Genomic DNA, 17,000 nt, shown 5'->3' with positions numbered 1-17,000 from the left:
AAAAAATTCATCCTGAGTGAGGTAGCCCAGACCCATAAAAACAACCATGGCATATGCTCCCTTGTAACTGGATATTAGCTATAAATTAAAGGATAACCATGATAACCATGCTACAGTCAACAGAACCAGAGATGGTTTAATAACAATGGAGACTCTACCATGAGCACATGGATGTCCCTGGAAAGAAGAAACAAATAGATTTTGTGTGTGAACTGGGCACAGATGGGGATGGGAATATGAGGAATGGGAGGAGACTATATAGGGAGAGACAACTGGAGCTAGAAACCTAGGACAAACACAACTGTAAAAGCAAAAACACCCATTAAAAAATGGGGCTCAGAACTGAACAAAGAATTCTCACCTGAGGAATACCGAATGGCAGAGAAACACCTGAAAAAATGTTCAACATCCTTAATCATCAGGGAAATGCAAATCAAAACAACCCTGAGATTCCACCTCACACCAGTCAGAATGGCTAAGATCAAAAATTCAGGTGACAGCAGATGCTGGCGAGGATGTGGAGAAAGAGGAACACTCCTCCATTGTTGGTGGGATTGCAAGCTTGTACAACCACTCTGGAAATCAGTCTGGCGGTTCCTCAGAAAATTGGACATAGTACTACCGGAGGATCCAGCAATACCTCTCCTGGGCATATATCCAGAAGATGTCCCAACCGGTAAAAAGGACACATGCTCCACTATGTTCATAGCAGCCCTATTTATAATAGCCAGAAGCTGGAAAGAACCCAGATGTCCCTCAACAGAGGAATGGATACAGAAATTATGGTACATTTACACAATGGAGTACTACTCAGCTATTAAAAAGAATGAATTTATGAAATTCCTAGCCAAATGGATGGACCTGGAGGGCATCATCTTGAGTGAAGTAACACAATCACAAAAGAACTCACATAATATGTATTCATTGATAAGTGGATATTAGCCCAAAACTTAGGATACCCAAGATATAAGATACAATTTGCTAAACGCATGAAACTCAAGAAGAATGAAGACCAAAGTGTGGACACTGTGCACCTTCTTAGAATTGGGAACAAAACACCCAGGGAAGGAGTTACAGAGACAAAGTTCGTAGCTGTGATGAAAGGATGGACCATTTAGAGACTGCTGTATCCAGGGATCCGTCCCATAATCAGCTTCTAAACGCTGACACCATTGCATACACTAGCAAGATTTTGCTGAAAGGACCCAAATATAGCTGTCTCTTGTGAGACGATGCCGGGGCCTAGCAAACACAGGAGTGGATGTTCACAGTCAGCTATTGGATGTATCACAGGGCTCCCAATGGAGAAGCTAGAGAAAGTACCCAAGGAGCTAAAGGGATCTGCAACCCTATTGTTGGAACAACATGATGTACTAACCAGAACCCCGGAGCTCTTGTCTCTAGCTGCATATGTATCGAAAGATGGCCTAGTCGGCCATCAATGGAAAGAGAGGCCCATTGGACTTGCAAACTTTATATGCCCCAATATAGGGGAAAGCCAGGGCCAAAAGAATGGGAATGGGTGGGTAGGGAAGTGGGGGGCTCTATGGGGGACTTTTGGGATAGCATTGGAAATGTAATTGAGGAAAATATGTAATAAAAATATTAAAAATCAAAAAACAAACAAACAAAAAAAAAAAAACAAACAAGCGCATCCTCATGGAGCACATCCACAAGCTGAAGGCAGACAAGGCCCGCAAGAAGCTCCTGGCTGACCAGGCTGAGGTTCGCAGGTCTGAGACCAAGGAAGCACGAAAGCGCTGGGAGGAGCACCTCCAGGCCAAGAAGGAAGAGATCACCAAGACTCTGTCCAAGGAGGAGGAGACCAAGAAATAAAGCTTCCCTCGTGTCTATACATACCTGGCCTGGCTGTGGCCTCACATGGGTCAGTTATTAAAATAAAACAACCCTTTAAAAAAAAAAGCAAAAACAACAAAAATCAATTAATGATGAAGATGTTCTGCTATCCAGATAGATCAGTGCCTAGCCCAGTCATCATCAGAGAGGCTGCTTCCAGCAGCTGATAGGAACAGATGCAGAAACCCACAGCCAAACATTAAGCAAAGAGAGAGCCTAGATTGAAGGTCTCCATTAGGTCCCTAGGTACCCCCACCTCAGAGCTCAGGAAATCTCACAAAAGAAAGGAGAGGAAGAACTGTGGGAACCAGAGCAGTTGAGTACACTGAGAGAGAATGACAAATGGGATCAAGTAGGCAGGATAGGGCTCACAGAGACTGAAGAGGCAACCTGTATGAGTCTGCAATAGATCCTCTGTATATTTTTATAGTTGTTGGTTTGGGGTCCTCCTGACAGTGGGAGAAGGGGTGTCTCTGATTCTTTAGCCTCTTCTTGGGAATCCTTTCCTTCTAAAGGGTCGCCTCATCCAGCCTTGATGTGAAGGTTTGTGCCTGGTCTTATTGTATCTTGTTGTGTGGTGCTTGGTTTATGTCCCTGGGGGTGTAACCTGCAAGACATGGGAGGTACAGGGAACTAAGAGGAGTAGAGGGAAGGGAAGCTGCAGTCAGGATATGAGAGAAGATTAAATAAAAATCAACAAAAGAAAAAAAGAAAAAAAAAAGAAATGTTCTTTTTTTTTTTTAAAGGAGTGATGGCGCACACCTTTAATCCCAGCACTTGGGAAGCAGAGGCAGGTGGATTTCTGAGTTTGAGGCCAGCCTGGTCTACAAAATGAGTTCCAGGACACCCAGGGCTATACAGAGAAACCCTGTCTCAAAAAACAAAAAACAAAACAAAACAAAACAAAACAAAACAAAAGGCAAAAAACCAAAAAATGTTCTCAAAGGACACAAACAGATCATTCTATGTTCCTCTTGCTTTCAAAAGAAAAAAGAATACCATAAAGACTAGTTTTCCTCCTGTGCTTTCCTTCTTGTTTTATGATAAACAAATATTTGTGCCTCTGGAATTAAAAACTTTTAACTGTTTGTTTACTAAAACTATTTAACTCACTGGGTACTTGACTCAGTGGGAAAACTGGCACTGTCTGAGATCAACAAAAGAGAAGAGCTGTTGCTAAAAGAACCTGAGTCATCAAGCCCCTGCAGCTGGAATCTGCAAGCAAGACTTGAGAAGGGAAATTCCTGCACCTCCTAGGAAACATAAACTCAATGTCTCATTTCCACAGAATCAGACAAATAAACCCCATCTTTTCAACGTTTGAGGTTCTGTGTGTATATATGTATAGCTAGAAATAGCTACTCATGATTTCTGTAATTACAAGTCTGGAGTACGATAAGCAATTTTAATAAATGTTGAAATGAATTAAATGTTGAATCTACTTCATTTTTTGAAAATGGAACTCTTGGCTGTCTATAAGCTAGAAAGAGGAAAAAATCACAAGGAAGTATGTTCTCACATGAAGATTTCAGTTAGTCTGGAAGATACGTGCCTATGTGTGCTGATTTTGTTATTTTTCAAATAGCTATAAGGAATGATTATAAGAACTAAGAAGTTTAAACAGGGAAAATGTATCTAAAAATCTCCCTCTGCTTTCTAGATGAAGATGATTACATCAAGTATGATAACCAAAGGAAACTAATAGATAAAGTTCAAGGACTGAAAACATGAGAGGATTTAAAGATGCCGAGACACAGTCAGCTAAGATAGGCATGTTTGGGGAGAGATTTCCTTAGTGTGCGTGGGTGTGGGTGTGGAGGTACACATCCTCTGAGAAGACAATGCTCTGCCAGCACAGAGTTTACCAGTTTTAGTTTTGCCACAGTCCAAATCACCTTCCCACTTGCTTTCATGTGCTTTTTGATCATGCAAAAATATGCAAGAGCTTAATCTACAGCACTCATATTTCACACTAGCCCCAAACAGAGTGGCTTTGGAAATGACTCAGCCACTCTGTAATTCAGGATTAACTTCCTGGCTGGTTCTTATCTGTCTATACACCAGTGATTACAACAAATTGTATGTGGGTTTAAAAGTAGGGAAAAGTATGTCTTACCATCCATATAAAAAATTAATTTGTGATGGAGGAATAAGTACAAGTTACCATTAGCCAAATTTACAGGTTGATGATCTGTAAATATCTCACTGAGCCACTTCAGTTTCCAATTAATTACAGAAATAAAAATGCAATGCACATGTACTGGAATTACACTCTGGTGAGACTATCAACTCTTAGCAGAAGAGCCATTGCTTAGGAATAAAAATACTTGGTGACAAGAACTGAAGTAGCTATGAAATTTTTCAATCATATAACCCTTCTGCTAGATTTAATTATACTGCTAAATTTTAAAATTCATTTTTTTTGGCCAATTAAGTTTACCTGAATTCAGGTAATGATAAGTCATGTTTAATATCATCTTTATCTGAAGCTCTACTCTTGAAAGCAACATCTTTTCATAAAAAGAAAGTGAACAGGTTAGAGAAAAATTAGCTTCAGTCTAGTCAAGGCCAGCTTGATAAACCCATGGCTAACACTACCCTCAACCTCAGAAAGTAAGTTCTCCTCTAAGATGCCCACTCCCGCCACTCTATTTATGGCAGGACTGAGCCAAGGCAGAAACCAAACACATCCTGATAGGAAAGGAAGAAGTGAAACTGCCTGTGTTTGCTGGTAACATGATTTTTATAGAGAAAAGTCTAAAGTATCTACAAAACAAAACTTGTAATCAAATTAGGTAAAGTTAAAACATGTAAATGTAGTCTCCAACAAAGTAACAATTCTATTAGATACTAGCTGCTATTCAACAAGAAAATAAGGGGGAGGGGTTGCTCATTTATACTAGGAAAAAAATAGCAAAAAGATCTATATAAATTTAATGAAGGGTCTGGTGAGATGATTTAGTGGGTAAGACCACTTGCTATGCAGGTATAAGAACCGTAGTTATAATTCCGAGGAACCACATAAAAAGCCAGGTATAGCCCAGAATATGCCTGAAAGCTGGGCACTGAGGGCTCAGGGTGTGGGTTTAATATCAGAACCTGTCTCTGAGGAATAAGAGGAGTGATGCCACATGATTCCTGATATTCTTCCTCTAAACTTTATATATGAACACATATGTGCATGCACCATCAATATCACTCTCACACACACACCCACATACATACACACACACACACACACACACACACACACACAAAATCAAGGAAGTAAAGGACCTGTATACTAAAAACTATAAAAGAAATGATGAAATAAATTAAAAAGAGATAAAGAATATTCCATAACCATAGATTATAGAATCGATGTAATCTTTACCAGAACCCCAATGTCATTTTTCAAATAAATGATTTTAAAAATTCTTAAATTAAAATGAATATATAAATGACCTTGAATATCCAAAACAATGTTAAACAGAAGATCAAGGCTGGGGACATCACACTCAATTTTAAAATATATTATAACCTAATTATAATGAAAACAACATAGTACAATACAAAAAAATTTTTTTTCCCCGAGACAGAGTTTCTCTGTGTAGCCCTGGCTGTCCTGGAACTCACTCTGTAGACCAGACTGGCCTCAAACTCAGAAAGAACTCAGAAATTCGCCTGCCTCTGCCTCCCAAGTGCTGGGATTAAAGGCATGTGCCACCAACACCCCGCAATACAAAAACTTTTAAAGACACACTGACCATAGGAATAAGATAGAAAAATCTAAGAATAGACAAACATATTTGATCAACTGATTTATTTTCAGAGCCAAAGGCCAAACTCAGGTCTTTACACTTGCTACACAAACATTCTACCACTGAGCTAACTGTTTCAGACAGACGGGACAGAGGGGGTAGTCATAGAAGGATGATTATAGGCATTAACAAGATACTACATATCTCAAAAAAAAAAAAAAAAGCAAACTACAGATGTCTCTCCATAAACATGTCTTGTAAGCTGTATGATGGATATGACCATTAGATTGATTTAACCATGCCACAATATATATACAGAACCAATATTCCCATTTTACCTAATACATTTATGCAATAATAATTTGCAAATAAAAAATAGTAATGTTTTAAACACAGTAAGATAAAATAATAAACTGTAGTTTAAAGAACCATTTTGTATCTGTCTTTTTTGCTTAAGAAAAGTTTCCTTAAAATCCTGCAGTTACTTCTCAAGCTCATTAAAGATTAATCAGAAATGGAAAAGGCATTAATTTTACCTTTCCACTAACCCATTGTGGCCCTTGAAGACAAGCATCATAACCAATCACCCCTCCACCCCTAGTGACGGTGGCAGCCAAACTGTCTTTCTAAATGACTTTGGGCTCTTGTGGAGAACTGTGGGGCCAAAGCTGCACCACAGCAGGAAACTGGTTTCTCCCAGCCACCTCTCAATGTGCACAACAAAGAAAGCAACAGCCTTGCATTTCCCCTGCCTGCTTGATCTTTTTTTTTTTTTTCTTTTCACTCAGAACACAGGAAGCTTCCAGAGTCCATTTTAGAACTAGTGAGAAGGATTACAATGAAATGGAACCCAACCGGTCAATTCCCAGCTACAATATTGAAAACTCACCCTTTCGTGTCACCACTAAAAACTGGCAACCGCCTCCATCCCTGCTTGGAGCTGGCTGTCCACTCTGGAGCAGATTATTTCAAATAGAATGATGAACCTCAGATATCTTGAATGGAAACCCCACAGTTGATAAAAGCCAATCGTGACCACTCCAACCCAACCAGACATAACACAAAAGAACTGGATGGGAAGGGTGGGGGTGAGTGGTAGAGCTATTTTACTTTAAGAAAAATTTTTTTCAAGTTAAAAGTGACTTCAGAACCAGGATGCAGAAAATTAAGCCTCTTCCAAAAGGTTTAAGAGCTCTAACATAATGTCACCTCAGCAATTACAGTGAATGTTCTACTTTCTAGACTCTAGACAGTGCACATTTTAAACAGGTACATTAAACTGACCCAGAAATATGTCTCCTGCTATGTAAGTACATCAGGTTCAGAATATGGCTGAGACTTTGGTGAAAGGGTAATAGGATCTGAGTAGGGAAGGAATCATTTGTTGAATTTTAATACAAATAAAAAAGGTCACAGTTAATGCTTTAATCCTAACCCAAAAGAAAATTAAAAAAAAATCAAGATAAAAGCATATGCACGGATACTTGAGCAAACACCATGGAGTCTGTTTAGGAATTTCATTGTTGTATTAAAATATTCATTTCTTCCTGTCCATAAGCTATTCACTGGATTCATCTGAAAACCATGCCACAAGTAATGTCTGGTAAGAAACAGCATGCAGCTAAGAGAATGTTCAAGGACACAGTCAAAGAATCTATTTTTATCCAATAAAGAATAGATTTTCCTCCTGGCAACTCAGCAGCTCAAGATGAACAGTTCACATTTCCTCTGTAACCTCTCACACCCAAGCTCCATCTGGCTGATAACTCTATAAGATAAAATAAATAAGGGGAGAAGGGAGACGAAATATATGATTTTTATTCCTGGCAAATGTTAGGTCTCCTATCTACCCGCCCCTTAGCCAAAGCTCCATTTTCCTAATACTGCTGGAGATCCCCTTTGCATTCATAATGGTCTACTGAGTTGCCGAGCCAAAGCAGCTCCCAGCATATACTGACCCACCATTCATGCCGCTGTAGACATTCCGGTGATGGGATGATGAATCCTCTTGAGCAGGCCGCCGGAGGGTGCCCTCCCTGCTGCCCCCGCCGCTGCCTCCACTGCCACTTGCATGTTTGTGATCAGGGCTGGCCCCGTAATGTTGTTTGAGATGCTCTGGGCTTGTTCCCCTGGCTCTGGGGAGGTGCTCCAGGCTCCCACCAAGAGCGTGTTTCTGAAGATGCTCAGGGCTCCCTCCACTGTGCCTGGTGTGTTCCGGGCTGCCTCCTGGCCTATGCTTCTGGAAATGTTCAGGGCTCCCACTCAACACGTGCTTGGGCAGCACTTCTGGGCTGCTCCCTGGATGTGGGTGCCTCTGCTGCTCGGGGCTACCCTTGCACAAGGGCTTGTGGTGCTCAGGGCTGGGTCCTTTCAGTGCTTTGGGGTGATCTGGGGTCCCAGAAGCCCTGGGTTTGTGTAGATGTTCAGGGCTAGTGCTCCTGTGTTTGGTGTGCTCTGGGCTGCCCTCGCTCCGGGGCTTCTGTAAATGTTCAGGGCTTCCCCCACTGGCATGGTGTTTGTGGTGGTCAGGACTGTCAGTGCTGCCAGTGCTAGAGGTGCTGCTGCCATCACCCACATCTCGCACATAGGGGGTAGCAGAGGCAACCAGCTGGCACAGGCTGGCCTGGCTATCGATGGAGCAGCGGCTGCCGGCACATCCTACACCCTTCTCCTCGTCCAGCAACATGCAGAGTTCCTTAAGTTCCATGTTCTCCTTCACCACCTCCTCCTGCTTCACCTCCAGCTCCTTCAGCTTCTGCAAGTATAAGGCCACTTCCTTATGCATCACTCCAGCTGTGTAGCGACCCAATCTTTGCCACTCCCGGGACACCCTTTTGCCTTTCTGCCGGTCATCATCCAGGAAACAGCATAGGTCCCTCAGTTCCTGGTTGTCTTCCTGGAGTTTCTGGTTAATATCCTGAAAAGAGAGATGGAAGTTCAAGAAGAGGTGGCATCTCATCTAGACCCTCCATATGGAAAGTTCCAGAATGGAATAAGCCTTACAGTAGTTCTCACCTATGGTTTCTGAACCGTTTAGCAAATCTCTATCTCCAAAAATATTCACATTAGGATTTATAGTTATGAAGTAGCAAAGAAAATGATTTTATGGCGGGGGGGGGGGGAGCAACCACAAAATGAGGAATGGTATTAAAGAGTCGCAGCATTAGGTAGGCTGAGAGCTACTGCATGCCAGTTAAGAGACCACAGAAAGATGAAAATTAAAGATAACCATAACATTAAACTATCGTACTGGTTATGTTCCATATACTCTACCAGTTATTTTATTTAGTTTTCCATCCCAATGCTTAGGAAATAGTATTTAAGAGTTTTTCACAGAAGAGCCTGGGCTTCAAGGAGATTCACTCAGCCAGCAATTAGGGAATACCCAGTTGATAAACAGGAAACTGGTCTGGAGACACCACAAAGCATGAACCACCCCATTTCCTCAACCCCTAGGGGAAAGCACAGATACCCCATTAGGGGCATTTTTTCCACCCTCACTGGCCATAGCCACTGGAAATTCACCCAGGCAACTCACCTTTAACATAAGCCAAAGCTACTAATACTGCTCTCCCAAAGTGCCACTCTTAGCAAATGTCACCTCCACCTATTGCTCTCTCTTAGCAAATGTCACCTCCACCTATTGCTCTTTCTTAGCAAATGTCACCTCCACCTATTGTTCTTTATAAGAATACAAGGTCATCCAGTATCTCTTCCCTCACTTCCATTTCTGAGCCAAACAAATCTTCGGAACTTGGACTTCATGTGTTATGAACTTGGACCTTCATGTGTTACGAACTTGACCTTCATGTGTTATGAACTTGGACCTTCATGGGTTATGAACTTGACCTTCATGTGTTATGAACTTGGACCTTCATGGGTTATGAACTTGGACCTTCATGTGTTATGAACTTGTCCTCCATGTGGAATGAACTTGACCTTCATATGTTATGAACTTGGACCTTCTGTTATGAACTTGACCTTCATGTGTTATGAACTTGACCTCCATGTAATATGAACTTGACCTTCATGTGTTATGAACTTGACCTTCATGTGTTATGAACTTGACCTTCATGTGTTATGAACTTGGACCTTCATGTGTTACATTTTCCCTCCTGCCATGAAGCTTTAGTAACTTCCCATTCCCCTTAGGATACAGTGAAAAAAAAAATCCCTCAAGTGCGACACAGATTCAAATGTTCTGTCTCTGTCTACTTCTGTAGCATGAATAGTGATTCGTTTGTTCAATCACAGAAAATTAGTAACCATAGACTATGTGCTAGGTACTAGTGAAAATGTTAGGAATGTTCATGAACATTCACAAAACCCTGGAACATCCTACAACTTTCACTCTGGTAAAGGAGTATCAGAAAGCAAATTCAGACAGTAGTAACATGTATGAAAAACGCTAGGGGAAAAGCTTACTCTTCTACTCTTCCTCCTACCTTCAGCTACTGCCTTGTTTTCTATCTTCTGTCTTCTCTCACTAACCTCAGTCAGCACTCCTTGTCAGACTGGTCTTCAAAAACACTTTCTGCATATTGAGCCTGTCCAGAAACAGTTCAGGTATCTCCCATTGCCAGGGAAAATTAATAAATACTTTTTCTACCTGACTATGTATTCCAAGTAGAAAATATCCTACTGGTATGAAGTTATACAATATGAGAGATTTCTCTGAGAAGTGTTACCCCAGAACCATAATACTATCAGGATAAAATGGCACTCCTATCCAACACAAGCCTTTGACATACTTGAGCATTCACTAGACATCACCTCAATTCTCATATATAGCCCTGACAATATAAGAAGCAGATGTCTCTGTATATGTAACACACTTATCATGCTACGCTGCATACAGTGGACACAATATATATTTATGAATGTCTCAGTTCTTTAAAGCTCTAAGTCTATTGCCCAAACAAGCTATAGCTGTAGCTGCTGAGAAAGAATCCCATGTTCTTTTTAGATACCACTTTGTTGTGTTGGAGTGGATAGTAGAAAGGTGAGCCCTTGGTATTGATACTTTAGAGGAAATTAGAAGCTTTGGATATTCAGAGAAAATTATTCCAAACAAAATCAATCTTGATAAGATTCAAAAATTATTTAACATTTAGCTCTATCTAGGCATTTAAGATGAACTTCAAATTGTATTGCTCTTCATTTGAATTAATTTCCACCTGAAAACACTTGAATTTGTCTATGCTATGACTGTTCATGGCTGATCTAGAACTGTAATACACAGAAGTGTTATCATCAGTTTTCCTTAAGAAGTGAAATGGTCTTCATTCTTCTTGAAGACCAAAGTGGGGTCACTGTACCCCTTCTTAGAATTGGGAACAAAACATCAATGGAAGGAGTTACAGAAACAAAGATTGGAGCTGTGATGAAAGGATGGACCATTTAGAGACTGCCATACCCAGGGATCCATCCCATAATCAGCTTCCAAACGCTGACACCATTGCATACACTAGCAAGATTTTGCTGAAAGGACCCTGATCTAGCTGTCTCTTGTGAGACTATGCCGGGGCCTAGCAAACACAGAAGTGGATGCTCACAGTCAGCTAGTGGATGGATCACAGGGCTCCCAATGGAAGAGCTGGAGAAAGTACCCAAGGAGCTAAAGGGACCTGCAACCCTATAAGTGGTACAACATTATGAACTAACCAGTACCCCAGAGCTCTTGACTCTAGCTGCATATGTATCAAAAGATGGTCTAGTCGGCCATCACTGGGAAGAGAGGCCCATTGGACACACAAACTTTATATGCCCCAGTACAGGGGAATGCCTGGGCCAAAAAAAAAAAAAAAATGGGAATGGGTGGGTAGGGAAATGGGGGAGAGGGGGGAGGGTATGGGGGGCTTTTGGGATAGCATTGGAAATGTAATTGAGGAAAATACGTAATAAAATATATTTAAAAAAAAAAGAAGTGAAATGGACAATTTTCCAAGATCCCAAAGCAAGTGGTCTAGCCGACATGGGCCCATTCATATCTCCCATAGCTCTTTCTTCCTATTATTAATGTTTTGGGGAATATTATTTGTCTTCAATGTTGGTCCAATTTCTCAACCTCTGATGAAGCAACCAGATTAAACTAGTAATCTTGTGAACTATCTTCTTTAAACCTGACACATCAAGATGTAGGCTTTCTTTAAAAAACAACAACAAAACAAAAACAAACAAAAAAAAACAAAAAAACAAAAATGCTAGCTTCCTTTTAACATCTCTGTAAGACACAAGATATTACCCTAAGTGCCTAAAGTACATTTTAAATGTTAAACCTACTCAAGATTTCAACCAAGAGCTGTATCTCCAGTACAAGAAGAATTGTTTTCATGCTAGTCTTTTCTTTTCTGCAGACATTAGGGGTTAAGGAATGCAGTGGTTCAAATGATAATGCCCCCACACATCACCACCCCTAACAGGCTCAGCTATCTAAACATGTCTCCAAAGTCTTTGGTTGCTGTTGCTTTCCTATCTGGCAGACATTTAGGAGGTGTGGCCTTGCTGGAAGAAGTGTGTCACTGGAGATGGGCTCTGAGAGTCAAAAGACCTCTCTCAACACTTCCTGTTATCCCTATTACCTGCTTTGTGCTTGCAGTTGGGGGTCTGAGCTCTCAGTGTCCTGCTCTGCCATGGCCATGGTGTTTTATCACAGCAACATCAAGCTAACATATACAAAGAGTGTGGTGAAATTAGTATAATATGGGCAGCAAATCTGTAGCTACTCAGTTCCTCCAAGCAATCCCCACCAGGATTCCAGGCTCAGCAGTACTCACAAATGGTTTTTAGATCCTTACAGCACTCTAACCAACACTCTAGCCAGCATCTTCTCTGTCCTCGGCTGTGTCCACACAGGTGTCAAAGAGTATCTGATAAGCCGTTTCTGAACACTTCACATCTGTGTGGCCTTGAGAAAGCATTCTTAACTCTTTGGCCTCACTGTGTCTATGTAAGATTCAACCTTCATAAAAGTTTATATAATATTATAATACACCACTGGACAGATAAGACGAGTGGGGATGATGGGCCAACCATTTTCCTAAGATGACCAAACTGTACACTGGCACTGCCACCTTGTCACTTCAAATATTTAGATATGATTTCAAAAATCAGGTCACAGAAAGGTGTGGTTCCAATTAGCCAACATTTACAGTCTTCAAGAGTGCTGGGCCCTTAGTGGTCCCCCAAATGGAATCATTTTCTTCCAGTTAAAATAAAAATTACAAAGTATTCCTATCACTCATTTAGTCAGGCACATTCATGGCTCAGTATGGAAACCAGGGAGACTCCCATCTAAACTGATAAGTGGAAGGGAGAACACTGGCCTTGGAAGAAGAGTCTTCAAACCACACTACACTTAGGATGGACAACAAGCCTGGACTCTACCATGGCTACAGCAAAAGGGGCAGAGTCTACAACAGAATAAGACCTGTAAGGAGTGAGTGATTATATGATGGTAACATGTCAAGGATACTAATACCACAGCCCCACGGGAGTGACAAAGCCTTCCCCATGTGAGACTCAGAAGGATGGCAAAGTTGACAGTGTGTCACCACTTTCTCCCATCAGCAGATGTTCGCAGACTATAGAAGATTAGCTAAACCTTCCTCCTTATTCATATATATATATATATGTATATATATATATATCAACCTCACCTCCTTGTTCACCTATATGCAATAGTCCTGCCTCCCTGTTGAAACATATATAATAAGCACACTGAGCTTGTGGAGTGCTATGGCTCCACCCCTCCGTCAGAGTAAGCACATACCACCAGATCCCAGCTTTTCTGTGTGTCTGTGTGCTGCCGTTTCCTTATTTCCTTGCCCTAGTCAGGGTTCAGGAATCCAAGCCATACATGAACATCATAGTGACCATTTCCATCAACTCTGAACTTGATAAAGAGTTAGCCCACTAGGGCCTGTAATATTGGCTCATGAATCCAGACCTCCAAGCTGTCTACTTGAAGAAAAATTGCTCTTAACTGTCTCGATAGTTATTTTTCCAAATGAGGCTACTATAGAGATGACCAGATAATATTCCATTCATGCTGTTCCTCCCTGCCCTGTCCTAGACTTGCACATATCATATACAGTCTAAAAGAACTTCCAAGGATTTCTTGAGTTATTAACATTAGTTTTTCATCTGAGTGAAATCTTTAGAAATTAATTAAAAACTCTTGCAAGCCACGTTGCATTTCAAACCGTGGAAGAACACTAACCTGGAGCAACACAAGCAAGTCCTACTGCCCAGCCTTGCCAAGACACCCAGCTGCTGGAGGCACATGGGTCTACTTCATGCTTTCTCCTGATGACAGCAACTACAAGTTTCCAGCACCAAGCCTCTCTACATTGTTGTAGCTTCTTACAGCACCTTAAGAAATAGACTTTACCTTTCACATGTTATTAATCAATAAAAAAGGCCACCTTAATAAATGAGAATTCTTCAAACTTACTTCCAAGACCATATTCCTTCTATTCTACCCTTCTTCTCATTTCCCCAAGTCTTCTACTTAATTAATACTCATTAGTAATAAATTAAAACGAGAAAGATTTTGACTGTGGGAATAGTCATCTCTGCACCCACTCTAGGCAGTGTGTGACATCAAGTTTGGACCTGAGAGAGTCATCTATGCTGGGGCTCACACATAGGTGAGTCTGGAGCATCTGTCCATCTGTCCGTTCACATTCCTCAGAATCCCAGAGCTGGAGCGCTGGAGCAATTAAGGAATGGTGCCTATTCACTGAGAATCCAAGGGGGAAAGGAGAGACACTGGAACATTTTGTGCTTGGAGGGAATTTGGTCCCTGGGGTTCCTATGTGTCTGCCTTCCTATAAACAAAAGCAGAACAATGAGAGGAAGGAATACCAGAAGGCTCCAGGCTAGCTGTGAGCAAAGGAAGTTTGCAGTGCACAGCATCAGGCCAGGGCGTTCCCGATGGGTCTGCTGCAGCCTGACTGGCACATTGGAGCTCTTCAAGGAGAAAAGAAAGTTCCTGGGTTTGGGAGTAGACAAAGCATCACTAAGAACACTTACCCAGCGCCTTCTACACTTGCCCCCACCTCATGCTTAATAAAATTAATGTGAAATCCAGAGTGAAGAAAGAACAGGTAAGTAAAGCAGTTCGAGGTGATGACAACGCTAGTAAGGGAAGAAAATCAGGAGAGCTAAGAAGACTTGAAGGCAGAAATCACGCTTACCTGCACCCAGCACCAAGTCACACTCACACTGGCTCCTCGGGTGGTACCCTAGGCTTCTCTCCTGTTCTTAGCAGTGGTGTCCTTTCTTTGCCCTCTGCTCACCAGAAAGCTAGTGGTGGTGCAGGAGCAACTACACCCGACCCCTAAAGGTGAAGAGGCACTGGGCTGGCAAGCTATCTAGTCTTCTCCCTTGGTGTACTGTAACCTAATTCCGTCTTTGTTCCTTGGGACATTAAAGATCCCCTGTGCTCACCGTGCCCTTCTTTGACTTCTGGCATCCTTGGTTCCTAATCCCTTAGTCTCAGAAGCATCAAAGAAAGCCAGATGCCAAGTCCCCGTAAGAAGAAAAGAAAGGGCCTCCAAAGTTTGGAAAACTTTAAGGTCTGGAGATGGGGACAAGGGGTGCTCCTGGGAGAAGGGAGAAGCTCACCTGTTGATGGAGGTACAAAAGTTTGGCTCTCCCACCCTCCTCCCACCGAGATTCCAGATCCCTGCCACGCCCAGCCCAGCCTTCTTGCCAGGCCCAATACTCACCTTGAGCCCTCGGATCTCGCCGAGATGCAGCTGCAGGCGGCGGTTGACCTCGCGAATGAGGTTGCTGTGGTCCAGCATCGCGCTCACCTTCTCGGCTTCGGCTCGCCGCAGGCTGCGAATCAGCTCCTCCTTGCTCCACTGCAGCAGCTCTTCGTCCGTCACTTTAGATAGATCATCCACGCCCGTGGGTGTCGACGCACCGGCCGGAGCCGAGGGACAACTTTCCGCCGCTGGCGCTGAGCCTCCAGCCGCCTTAGACATGGTATCCGCGTAGCGGCAGGTGCGAGTGGATGGTAGAGGCGAAACGACTGGCGAAGGTGCAGGCGCGGCTGGGTGGCCTCCTCCCACACCCCTGTAAGCTTCCAGAGTCAGAGGTACCTCCGGGGGACCGCTGCGTGGGGACGGCAGGAATCGCGCTGCGTGGCCATCCTACCTCGCCATCCAAGCGCGAGTACCTGCCGAATCTCGGGGCCCGACGGCCAGTTCCTGGTGGCTGCATAGGTCCATCCCAACTCGGCGCAATTCCATAGTGAAGGGCGCCGGGGAGCAGGAGCGGGCGGGGACACCGAGAAAGCTCTGTCTCAGTCCCCTGCCCTCTCCTTGATCAGATCCAGACAGTCATCCCTCACGGTCTCACACACACACACACACACACACACAAGCAGGCACACGATGCACACGCCCTTCCCTCTCTCTTGCTAAACCCCGAGGCTCAGCTGCTACCCTAGGGCGAGCTGCTGTCCTTCCCAGAAAGCTCCGCGCAGCTGGCTAGCTGTAGTCCTATGGCTGATCCTAAACTGTTCTGGGAAGCCTTGGGTTTTCAGAGCCCAGAGAAGGATGGGCGGGGGTTGGGGAGCAGCAGCAGGGAGGACGCTGGCCCCCGGGATGCCCGCATTCCGCAACACCTTCTGCAAAGGCCAAACCCGAAGCGCACTCAGCTGCCCAACCGGACCCTGAGCTCCTGGTGCTCTGCTGCTAGGGACGACTGGGAGCGCGGTTCCCAGAGCACAGGGATGCGGGTGGGGCTGGAGTCAAGAGCAGGTGCGGCCAGGGCGTTGAGAGGCTCGCGCGCGCCACCAAGTGACTATAGGCTGTCCCCTTCCCTCCATCTCTGCAAGTCAGACTAGTTCAGGAGAGGCAGCCTGCTGACCAAAATGAGAGACACTCAGTTCTTGGAAGAATTGGACGCAGAAATTTGAGAGCAAGACATATGACTAACTAGCTAGATGCACTTCGGAGAACTGGAGAAGAGGGAAGACCGGAGGTCACAAAATCCTCAAGTTCAGGAAATCAGGGCAAAGAGCTGTTAAATTCAGCCCTTTGGGGACCTCCACCCCATTCCCAGGCCTTTGTTTTCTCTAAAAACTCACCACCTTATGAAGAAGCTTCAGGAGGAAGTACTTGGCCCTTTAAACGTTCATTTGGGAAATGTCAAGGCCTTTAGAAAATAAAATAACTTCTGCTTCTCCCGGAGCCTGGATTTTCAGGTCTGCACACCCGGTGCCCTTGGCAAAGTAAACTGAAATACCAACCAATACCAACTGAGCTTTTCACTCCTCTGTGCTGCAAACTGGGCTGGCCTTTGATGGTCCTATCTGGAAGGAGGATTCTATGTTTTGGCTAGTCTCTGGTTAAATACAGCGCAATCCTCTTTCAGCTGAAAATACAC

General features: G+C 43.3%; 1 protein-coding gene across 8 annotated transcripts in view; it reads right to left on the bottom strand.

Annotated features, from left to right (window-relative positions):
* The window catches only part of Ccdc85a (coiled-coil domain containing 85A), a 211,560-nt gene extending 194,854 nt beyond the window's left edge, over window positions 1-16,706 (bottom strand). For 3 of the 8 annotated variants that reach the window (XR_015044797.1, XM_085829060.1, XM_021177617.2), the window contains exons 1-2: window positions 15,332-16,705; window positions 7,560-8,514 (exon numbers count right to left, since the gene is read on the bottom strand). Coding sequence is in view for 7 of the 8 variants with exons in the window: in XM_085829060.1 (XP_085685186.1) it covers window positions 7,560-8,514; window positions 15,332-15,592 (1,216 nt within the window). In the remaining variant the exon portion in view is untranslated. Of the gene's footprint in view, window positions 1-7,559; window positions 8,515-15,331 lie in introns of all 8 variants that reach the window. The other 5 variants (XM_085829061.1, XM_021177619.2, XM_021177616.3 and 2 more) reach the window with 4 other exon arrangements.
* Between the last annotated feature and the right edge of the window lie 294 nt (window positions 16,707-17,000).

This window comes from Mus caroli, unplaced genomic scaffold, assembly GCF_978045245.1.
Source record: "Mus caroli unplaced genomic scaffold, Mus_caroli_1 scaffold_13, whole genome shotgun sequence".
Lineage (NCBI taxonomy): Eukaryota > Metazoa > Chordata > Mammalia > Rodentia > Muridae > Mus > Mus caroli.
The sequence above is the reverse complement of the archived record's forward strand: the minus strand, read 5'-3'. Positions and strand labels throughout refer to the sequence as shown.